The sequence below is a fragment of the Macaca mulatta genome, chromosome 16 (genome assembly GCF_049350105.2).
Source record: "Macaca mulatta isolate MMU2019108-1 chromosome 16, T2T-MMU8v2.0, whole genome shotgun sequence".
Lineage (NCBI taxonomy): Eukaryota > Metazoa > Chordata > Mammalia > Primates > Cercopithecidae > Macaca > Macaca mulatta.
The window spans coordinates 45,875,251-45,885,713 of NC_133421.1; the positions used below are offsets into that span (position 1 = coordinate 45,875,251).

The window sequence follows — 10,463 nt, forward strand, 5'->3', positions numbered from 1 at the left end:
GCTAATTTCTTTGACTTTTCTCTAGAGACAGGGGCCACCTGTGTTTCCCAGGCTGGTCCCAGACTTCAAGACTAAAGTGAACCTGAATGTCCTGCCTCAACCTCTCAAATTGCTGGGATTACAGGTGTGAGCCACCACACCCAGTCTAAATTTGTTATGTGCCATGGAACTGCAAAACGTCATTATTAGGGGCAGCTGGATGGAAGGTGTAGGAGGCCACTGTAGTGCCTTTTCAATCTTTTATATCTAAAATAAATTCAACAGAAAACATTTATTTTAAAACATGAAGGGGGTTAACTGTCTATGACTTGAAAATACAAAGGCAGGCACACGGTGTCGTCAGAATTCAGAAAGCTGGTCACACGGCTGGGGGTGCTGGGAGGGGCTGGACATGGTTGGCTTTGTGATCTGGGGGCTGGTGTGTTCCATCTGTGAAGGTCTTTCGAGCTGCACACTTTCTTAATCAATTTTTATAAGTTTAACAAAAAATAAAATGAATATGTGAAGTTTGCTTGGGTTGTTAAGCCTCAGGAAGTTATCCAGCCATGAGCCCTGCCCTAGATGCTTCTAGAAGCCTGGAGGGAACTGAGAATTTTCCAAGTAGAGGCGGCAGAGGCAAGGCCCTGAGGTGGGAGCGCACTGCTGCTCGTCCCTAGCTGTTAAGGAGGTGTCCTGGTTGGAATCAGTGCTGGGTGCACTGCAGGGCTGCAAGTCCATGTCCACATTGTGGTTCAGTGCAGTGAAAATCAATCTCACCCCCTCCGCAGGGTGTTCCGCCTGCCAGCAGGTGGCCAGCTGGTCTTCCTGGGATACGGTGCCATTGTAGAAATTGGGTGCAAGTCTCTTGTCCGCAGACGGGGTGCCCTGTTGCAGTGGGATACCTCCTGGCCTCCCTCAGTCCTGATGGGCCTGGGCAGGGCTTGGTGTCAGGGTCCCCGTGGGCTTCTTAAGCTGGCCCTGTCCCACAGTCCCGGGGCTGTCCAGGACACATTCAGAAGGGACACGGACCCAGCAGCTCTGTTCGAAATCATAATGGGGGAACCAAGGGCCCCCTACATCCAGGTCCGTCGGGAGCCGGGGCATCGAGTTCCACTCCAGGAATCTCCAGGAACCCTGAGGTCTTCCCTGAGCCGGGGCTGGGCTGGGCACACCCTGAGTGTCCACAGGGTAGGTGTCTTCCTGGACAGCCCCACCAGGACAGGATGTGGAAGAACGAGGTGCCCACGGTGGGGAAACTAACCAAATGGGCCGCTGGAACCGGGCTGGTGGGCCTGGAGGGGCCTGCCTGTCCCCCTTGCAGAGGGTCGTCCTGCCATGTGAAGCCTGCACAGGCCTGGATGCTGAGGACCCTTGCTTGGGTTTGGCTGAAAGGAAAACAGATGTGATCAGTGTCTCTAATGAGCCCATGCAGGCCGTTCCCGGCTGGGCCCCACCTGCCTGGGTCTCTGGAGTCCTCGGGGTTTCTGTGGGGCCCCCGGGGCCTGACACTGAGGACACGCCTGTAGTCTGCTGATCCCAGAGGGAGGGGTGTGTGCCAACTGGCATGGGGAAGCTGTCAGGGCATGACAGGTAGCTCCTAAGACTGCCCCCAGGGCTCGGACTGGCTGGGGAATTCCTACCACACACCCTCATCCCAGGGCTGTTGGACCAGGGATACAGCCCCCAGTGAGAACTCAGGTGGGAGGGAACTTGGATGTCACCCAGCCCCTTGTCACCTCACAAGGGGACCCATCTCCACAGTGGGTGATGGGACCTGGGCGTGTGTTACCCTCTGCCTTCCTGGGCTGTCCAATCCATGCCAGGACTGACCGTTCCCACATGTGCCTGATTTCTTGGCTCTGGCTCTCGCCTGGGGTCCCGCCTCTGCCCTCTCCCTGAATGCTCTGGGGTCAGGGACACCCGATTCCCTTGTCTCCCTGGCTCAAGGCTGGTTGTCCTGGCAACCTTGGAGGAGCGTGCAGGAGTGAGGGGCCTCTGCTGCTCTCTGAGGCTGTGGGTGCTTGCAGGGAGGGGTGGAGTTTCCCACAAATGGGTCTGGCTTCTTTAGTGCCCTTCACGGCCTTCTGATGGGGAGACAGAGACACTGTGGAATGTGGGAGGGGGCTTGTTGGAGGGTCATGCCCACATCCCCCTCCTGTGGGCACAACACATCCAGTACACACGCACTGAGCACCTGCCCTGAGGACCGGTGGGCCTCCTGTACTTTCTTAGAGTCCAGGAGGAAGAGGAGGAAGAAAAAGTGAAGAGGAAGGCCCAGGTAGTAGGGTTTCGGGTCTCGGGCACTCTCCCACTATTGACTGCCCCAGAGGGTGATATGGGAGGGGACATGGCACTGGAGCCCACCTGGGGGTGGCAGGTCCCCTTGCTTCCTTGTTAGTTTCTTCATAGAGGCCCTAAGATGCTTGAGCACAGAGTCATCATCCAACTCCCAGGTATGGAAGAACTGGTTCCAAAACCGTGCCCACAGGCCACACCTGGACGTCTTCGTGAGGCGCTCTAGGGACAGGGTGGAAATCAGGTCAGGAGAGTTCCCTGGGAGGGGGCACAGCTGATACCCCATGGCCACTTCAGTCTCCCACTAGGCGATGCGGGAATCTTTTGTGGCCACCCCAGGGGTTCGGATGTGCACAGGAGACTGTGGCCGGGGGAAGTGGGGAGGGAAGTGCTCAGGACACGCCTGACTTTCATCAGGGTCATGTGGGGGACGGGCTCGGTGTCACTGTGCCCTGCCCAGCCCACCTGGCCAGACCTCCCTCTAGGCCAGAACAGAGGATCATGAGGACAGTGTGAGGAAGCTGCCCTCGGGTAAGTCGGGGTCTGACCCCAGGGCTCCCCAGGCCCCACTGGGCACACGGAGACTTACTCCTCTGAACTTTAAAGGCAATGCTTGTCATCGGCATCAACACCTGTTCTCCTTCCAGCAAATACACGTCCCACAGGCGCAGGATGAGCCCAAGAGAGATCTGTGGGGATAGCAGGTGTGGGAGACTGTAGCCCTTCCAGGCTGGGGCTGGTGGCTCGAGCTGAGCCCAATGGGGCTTGAGTCCCCAGAGTCAGTGATCTTCTCCATGAGGGTTTCCTGAGTCCTCCAGGGCGCTGGGTGAGACAAGGTCTTGCAGCTCCTCATGGGGGGCACTCATTGGAGTGGGGGTGTGGCTCCTGGAGAGAGGGGCTTGCCCAGGGCTTGAGGCTTCCCTGATCCCTCCCAAGTCAGGTCTTGGCCCAGTCTGCCTTTAAGGCTGGTCCTGAGCCCCAGTCATTGCCCTGGGATGACCCCTCTTGGGCAGAGGGTTTTGCTTGGGTGTCCTGTGAGGGCCCCCCTGTGGGCGGAGCCTCCTGTGGGCTGTGGGTGAGCCAGACCCCTGGGCTGGGGAAGCAGGGCACTGCAGGGCAAGGAGGGTCCCTGAGCCAGGGTCTCCCTGTGCCTTCTTACCCCGTCATTCAACATCTGGAGAAGCCAGCCTAACGAGGAACCCTGCGCGCAAAGACCTTCCTTGTCCTGATGGGAGGAACACAGGTGCTCAGGGCCCCCTGGGCTGCCCTAAAAACCTCCCTCTTCCAGGGCCTCTGAAGACCCTTCCCCTAGTGCAGAACAATGGGCGGTGTCCAGGGCTCCCCACAACACCGGCCCCTTCCCACACTCCCGGTGGACACACTGCCCTTTGCCCTGCTCTGCGGGAGCTGGGCCCCCATCCCTATGCCTCTGTCTCCTCCAGGGCAGGAAAGGAATCCAACTCCCAGCCCATGGAGAACCCGACTTCCCAGGTCAGGCCCTGGCTGGACTGAGCCAGTCACCAGCCCCACCAGGGGCTCCAGTCCCCGTTCCTCCAGCGCCACGGGAGGCAGAGTCTCTGGAGAAGAGCCCAAGCTTGCTCACCAGACGCCATAAACTCACCAGATACCACCTGGTCTTGAGTTGTGACGTGGGGACCACATGCTCCTGATGGTCTTGAAGGCCCTGGACTGTCCCGCCATTTGGGCTGTGGAATCCTGAGAAGCCCCCATCCCATCAAGAAATCAGAGCCTTCCCCCAAGATGTGGAGCCATCAGCAGGAAGAGCTGGGCAGCTGGAGAGGACCCGAAACCTGAAAGCCTTTCACCCTCCCATCTGGTGACCCAACCATGCAGCCTTTGCCCTGGGGAGGTGGGTCAGGAACATCCCCTGGAGCCTGGCTGGAGGTTTCCCTGGACGCCTCCTGGACCAGGGTGCAAAAAGGGCAAGCCTGACTTGAGGCCACCACATGGCGGCCAGAGCAGGGTGGGTGCTGGGCTCTTGTTCGTCTCCTGGAGGTGAGGTCGGGCCAGGGGACACGGGTTGGGGAGACGCTGCCACCTGGGCTTGTTCGACCCATTCGTGGGCACCAAGGGCAGCAGGACCCCAGGTAGCTGGAGGGCAGGAGGACTCTCGGGGATTGGAGAGTCAGCTACACAATCAGATCTGGAGGGCGTGGCAGCAGGACACAGAGGGTGGCCACGGGGAGGATGAGATGCCCTCCGCTGATGGGGATGAAAGGCGTCTGACTTGGGCTTTGGGGGTCAGCCACGGACTCCTGTGGGACCCTCAGCAGAGACATCCTAAAGACTCCCAAGGAGCTGGCTACACAAGGAAGGTGTCTTGGCTGAAAGCTGAGATCACCTGGCCAGGGTGGCCGTCCCTGGGTCTGGCTGCATGAGGTCCCATGGGCAGCTGTTCACCTACCGTGCAGGGAGTGCCTCTCACTGGCCAGCAGCTGCACCAGTGCCCAGAATGCATCCTCCTCAGGCAGATACAGGAGGAACAAGGCCGCGATGGGGCTGAGGTCCCTGCAGTAGCCCACCTCCTGCAAGAGCCAAAGTCACCGTGAAAGGACATCACCTGGGAGGACTGAAGTCACCTGGAAGGACTCGTGTCATTGGAGAGGGCAGAGGTGACTGGGGAGGCTTCCTCTGAAGAAGAGGCTTCCTCAGGATGCAAATTCGTTTCATGACAAGAGCCAAGTCCATCAGGCACTTCAGCACCTTGTCCAAACTGTCTCCTGATGGTACCGTCCCACATGAGACCCTGCCAAGCTCCTGGGCTTTGGGGCAGCCCCAGGAGGAGGGCATCATTTCTTATTCTGAGAAGTGGTGGTCAGGCCCAGGTGACACCAGGAGTCCAGGCCCCAACTCCTTTGTGTCTCAGCTTGACCCCTTGAGACCACCCCCTTGCTTAGAGGTTTATGCCAGCAGTGAGCTGGAGTCCTACATCCTATATCCTGGTGGCTCACAAATACTAACTTTAAAAGAAGCAGCGACACCCCCACTAGACACCCACTCCTGTGAACAGGGAAATACTGCCCAGGAACGTCACTGCCGGGAGTACTCACCGGGTTATACTCCGAATATGCCAGGAGGATGTAGAATAGTTCCCGCTGCCTAGGAAACAGAGAAAGGAGGCTTTTGTTTTGTTCAGATGCCGTTAGTTTCAGTTTGTCTACAAAGCCTAACAACAAATCCTATTCCAGGTTCAGATGATGCACCAGATAAGCAGTGAGCTCTTCAGGGTCTTTGACTTTGAGGAAATGTTTCAGTAAAATCCACATCTGTGAAATGCAGATAGCCCAGTTGTACAGTGACTTGCCTGATCCTTTTCACTCTGAATGATTTTCTTTATTTATTTTCAGTTTGCACACACGCCAGTTCAGCGTTTGGGTGTACAGTTCCTCCACGGTTCTAAACCAATGGGCAGAGTCTCCCGGCGACCGCTCCAGCCCCTCCTGAAGTGACTCCTTCATCTTCCAAATCTCCAGGGTGGCCCCTATGCACCCGGCCTCTCCCCGATCCGTCAGCCCTTGGCCACCCAGACTACTTCTCAGTCCCTATGGTTTGGCCTTTTCCAGAATGGCCCAGGAATGGAATCCTACATGGTAGCTTATTGGGTCTGGCTTCTTTCCCTCAGCAAAATGCATCTAGGATCCACCCACGTTCGTCCGGCCATCACTGGCTCATTCCCTTTTCTCACTGGATCTTCCGTTTGAAGGGAGGACCAGCCTTGCTCTCCCCGTTCCCAGTTGAAGACTGTCCCCGAAGGCTCCTTGTGTGAGTGACGAGGAATCAAGCAGTGGACATGGCATGCAGGTTTCATGTGGACATCAGTTTTCAAATCAGTGGGTTCAATATTTGTGATACTTTGGGGACATGTGGTTCAAGTCCATTGAGCTTTGTGAGTCACTGCCAAAGTGGCTGTGCCATGTCGTGTTCCCAGCAGACCAGGATGACAGTTTCCAGGACCCCTAGTTGCCCCAGCATTTGGTGATGTCAGTGTTGCCTGGAGAGGCTTATGGGCCTTCAATCCTGCCACCCTCCCATGGGTCCTACCATGGGTCCCCGTGGGTCCGGGAGAGCACCTTTCACCATTGTGCATGATTTTGTTTGCTGCCTTCTGTCTCCTCAGGGTCCTCCTCACTTCTGGCCCCACATGTTCCAGTCTGGCCCAGGGCTTGGAACCAGGTGCTCAGTTCATGGTGCCAGCTGCTCCCTGGGTCAGGGGAGGTCTTGGCAGCTCTGTCATCCCTCCTAGGTGACCCTGGCCTCTTCTCCGGGGAAGCCCCCATCCCTTTCGTTCACTCCATCTCTGCTGAGACCCTGTGGCTCCCATAGGCTTACTTGGCTCCGTATCGATCCCTGAAGAAGATGTGAGTCCTTAATGTCCTGCTCATGTCCACATCGATCTGGTGGATGTGTTCAGATGACCTCTTGCCCTTCTCCTTCATGACCTGTAGGGCAGGGCCAAAAGGAGGAAGCAGCCTCAGAACAGATGGAAGACTCCCTGCCCCAAATGGCAGTCCGCCCACAGTCAGCACTCCGGGAAGGAAGGAAAGCAGGAAGGTTTCCTTCTGCACAAAGCTGCTTTTTGGCTTGTTACTGAAGCCGGGGAGGGTCACCAGAGCCGAGTTTGTCTGTGGTGACTATGTCACCGTCCATGCCCAGGATGTGCATCTGATCATCCCACCCACCCGCCAGCCTGGGCTTGATGCTCCCTCCAGCTGGAGACCTGGGCTCTGGACACAGCCTGTCCTGTTTGTTGTGCTCTAGCTGAGCGTACCTTGTATGTTCTGGGGTTTTTCGACTTGACTTCCTGTATGTTCAGCAGGACTGACCACACTTGGCCCCGGATGTTCATGGGAATGCCCTTATATACTCGATCTTTCAGCTGTGGGCACAAAACAACCTGGTGTCACAGGCCACGGGGTGACCCCAGTGAGGACCAGAGCCCGAGGATTCTGGAAATGGTTGGTTTTGGCCCCATGATTCCTCATTAGAGGTGACATTAAGCTGGGACACAGTCTCCCTTCCCAGGATTGAAAGAGTGGATGGACACTCAGAGTCGGGACTCTGATCTGAACCTTTTCCTTCCTTTGTGTCACCAGGGCATCCTTAGCCTTGAGCTCCGGGTGGTCCTAGCCCTAGATTCAGATTCCCTCCCAGCAAGGTGACGCTTGCACAAATAGGCAGGCAAACCACCGACCAGGCCTGCAGTCCTCTGGGCGAGGACAGTGTGCCACCTGCCCTCTGAGAGGCTGACGGTGCCAGGCCACAGCCATGGGTGCCCGTCCCCTGTCTCTGCAGAAAGTGGTTCTGGGGGCCTCTCCCTCCACACATTACCTTTTTACTGTTCTTATATGTCTCCCATTGTCGCAGCATTTCCATCCACTTGCTCTTTCGTGTTATCTCCCGCCGCATTTGCTGTCAAATGAGGAATGCTGGAGTTAGGGGAGCTGCCAGGCTCCCCAGAGCCGCCCGTGGATGCTGGATCTTGGACCCTGGAGCCCTGGTGGACCCAGCTGGAGGGAGCCAGGGAAGGACAGACCCTAAGGGTCGAGAGCCTTTGAGCAAATGAGCGCCAGTGGGCTGGCTTTGGGACCCCGGGACGTGCCATCCTCAGGCCACAGACACACCTGTCTTAGGTCAGGTCCCAGCCTCTGGGTGGGGTTTTGACACAGGCAGTAGCCATCCCCAAGCCACAACTGTGGTTCTCTTTTTTTTTTTTTTTTGAGACTGAGTCTCGCTCTGTCGCCCAGGCTGGAGTGCAGTGGCCGGATCTCAGCTCACTGCAAGCTCCGCCTCCCGGGTTTACGCCATTCTCCTGCCTCAGCCTCCCGAGTAGCTGGGACTACAGGCGCCCACCACCTCGCCCGGCTAGTTTTTTGTATTTTTTTAGTAGAGACGGGGTTTCACCGTGTTAGCCAGGATGGTCTCGATCTCCTGACCTCGTGATCCGCCCGTCTCGGCCTCCCAAAGTGCTGGGATTACAGGCTTGAGCCACCGCGCCCGGCCACAACTGTGGTTCTCACTTTGGAGTCTTATCAAGCTGCCAAAGTTACAGCAACCTGGGGTCAGGTCCAGCAGGGAGTGCTGCCCCTTCCAGTGATAGCATGTTGCCCTCACCCGCCACCACCCAGGCCAGCTGCCTCCTCTGCCTCACCGGCCACCTGCCCAGTCCCCCACATCCTTGGTTCAGCCCCCTCCCCATGCATCAGGCTCTTACCTTCACCTCCCAAGCAGTGGCAGGAGGCAGCTCTGTCTCACTGTAAGACAACCCAGGCAGAACTGAGGACCTGCACAGGGCCTGGAGCTCCCCGAGACTGGGACCCAACCCCCAGAAAGGACAGGCTCTGTCCCTATCTAGCTTGGGGCTCAGTCCAGGAAAAGACACAGGGAATGGAGGACAAGGGACTTCCTGTGGGGCTGACTCCCAGGAGGGGCAGGACCTGGGAGAAGAAGGAGTGCGGGGCCAGCCTGGCCGGGGTTACTGGGGCCCCTGGTGTGGGGGGCGGTCAGACTGCACAATGGGGCTGCCTGTCCTGGACTGGAGGTTGTGCTTTCTGCTGGAGCTGAGAAAGGTCAGGCCTGAGATGGGATGGGGGCTGCCCAGGGTGGGCGACAGGGCCCTCACAGGAGTCTCTCAGGGAGTGACCACATCACACCACCAGGGTCAAGGGAGCCTGCCCTGAGACCTGCCCGGGGTACTCCTGGTGCACCAGGGGCCCATCCCACTTGACAGCCCCAAGCCCCTTGCAGGTTCTGACTCCCCGCATCCACCTGCCCCTCCCTGCACCTGACCCATACACCCTGCGTTTCAGAAGTGGCACGGCTCATCAGCTCCCTGCCACCCTACCTCCCCCGGCATCCTCTGTCTCTCCATCCTATGAACCCTAAGGGATGGAATCCTGGCTGGGCTCCTCTTACATGGCCCCAGGTCCATTCCCAGCACTAGACCCAGGGTCTCTAGCCACAAGCCCTGCTGCCTCCCTGGCCTCACCATGAAATACCCATAACAGGTCCCTGCCCATCTCCTCCCCCATTCTCCTAGGGTCACCGCTCCCATCGTTCCCATGCCGTTCCTCCTTCCCCATGGGGACAGTGAGGGCTGTAGCTCTAGGGAAATGAGGGAGGACAGGGGCAGGTGGTCCCTCAGAGACCTGCTGCACAACAGCCCTGAGGCTAGGCCAGGCGTCCCCTCACCCTGTAGCCACAACCCTTGGATCTCACTGGGGTTGTTTCCAAGTAGACATGGCCAGACCCTCAGGCTGCCCCGCTCCTCTTGTGCTGACTTGGGGACAGTACTGCTGAGAGTCCAGGGGCCCTACCTAGCCCAGCCTCCATTCCCACCTGCTCCCTAGATGGGCCCCGCACCTCTGGCCTAACAGCAACCTGGGGCTGGACCTGCAGGTGAGCCAGGGAGGAGTTCTGACCCTGGAAAGCAGGTTGGCCTGACCCGGCGAGACAGTCCTGCCTCGGAAAGGCCTTTCTGAAAGCAAACCCATCCCTGAGCTAAGACAGGTGCTTCAGGGGTGAGGGGAGCACAGAGGACTCACTGCACAATCCCGAAGCGATCAATGTTGTTGTAGATTCCAACAGGCTCAGGCCCCATGTCCTCGGGCAGCCCAGCTCGGTGTCCCTGTAACCCAGAGGGAGGCTTGGTGAGGGGTCCAAGGCAAAGGGTGCAAGGGCCTGGGGGTAGTGGCCACCCGTGCCCACCCTGTGCTCCTAGGGAGCCCAGGACCCTTTGACCAGGGTGCACTGGAAGAGGCCTCCCTCCAAGGAGCAGACCGACCTGTACCTTCTCATAGTTCATGATGATATCCTCTCGCTCCTGTGCCCGCAAACTATCTGCATCCTCTACGATTACCATCCTGTGAGACAAAATCATCTAAAAGTTACATTGTACTTGAGAGCTTCGGAGAACACCTGAACCGTTCCCGCCAGGCTCCCAGATGCTGGCTGGCTGTGTAACCCCCATTCCACCACAGCTCCCGGGTAAAAAGGCACCAGACCTAGTGTCCCACACCTGCATGAGTCTCTGGAGTCTCCAGTCCCAGGCAGGGGTAGGCATCATCCCAAGGACTTGAGGACAGTGGGACCTGGACAGAGAATCCCGTCGTCCCCAATTGCCATGAAATGGGGACACACCTGCCCCAGCAGGTTGAATGGTGTCCACCTGC

The 10,463-nt window shown here is 58.0% G+C and overlaps 1 protein-coding gene across 3 annotated transcripts; it reads right to left on the minus strand.

Moving 5' to 3' along the window:
* Positions 1–567: 567 nt before the first annotated feature.
* LOC106993950 (TBC1 domain family member 3B) lies at positions 568–10,153 on the minus strand. 3 transcript variants are annotated; one of them, XM_077973504.1, is made up of 14 exons: positions 10,082–10,153; positions 9,837–9,919; positions 8,507–8,546; positions 7,624–7,704; positions 7,064–7,171; positions 6,625–6,734; positions 5,346–5,394; positions 4,700–4,820; positions 3,896–3,990; positions 3,434–3,499; positions 2,864–2,963; positions 2,344–2,496; positions 1,002–1,364; positions 568–815 (listed from the first exon to the last, which is right to left on the minus strand). In XM_077973504.1, exons 1-14 carry the CDS (start codon positions 10,151–10,153, stop codon positions 568–570), a joined length of 1,689 nt encoding a protein of 562 aa, XP_077829630.1. The 3 variants fall into 3 exon arrangements, with proteins under 3 accessions (XP_077829630.1, XP_077829629.1, XP_077829631.1); XM_077973503.1 differs by having other exon boundaries at positions 8,507–8,729; XM_077973505.1 differs by lacking the exon at positions 3,434–3,499.
* Positions 10,154–10,463: the final 310 nt, after the last annotated feature.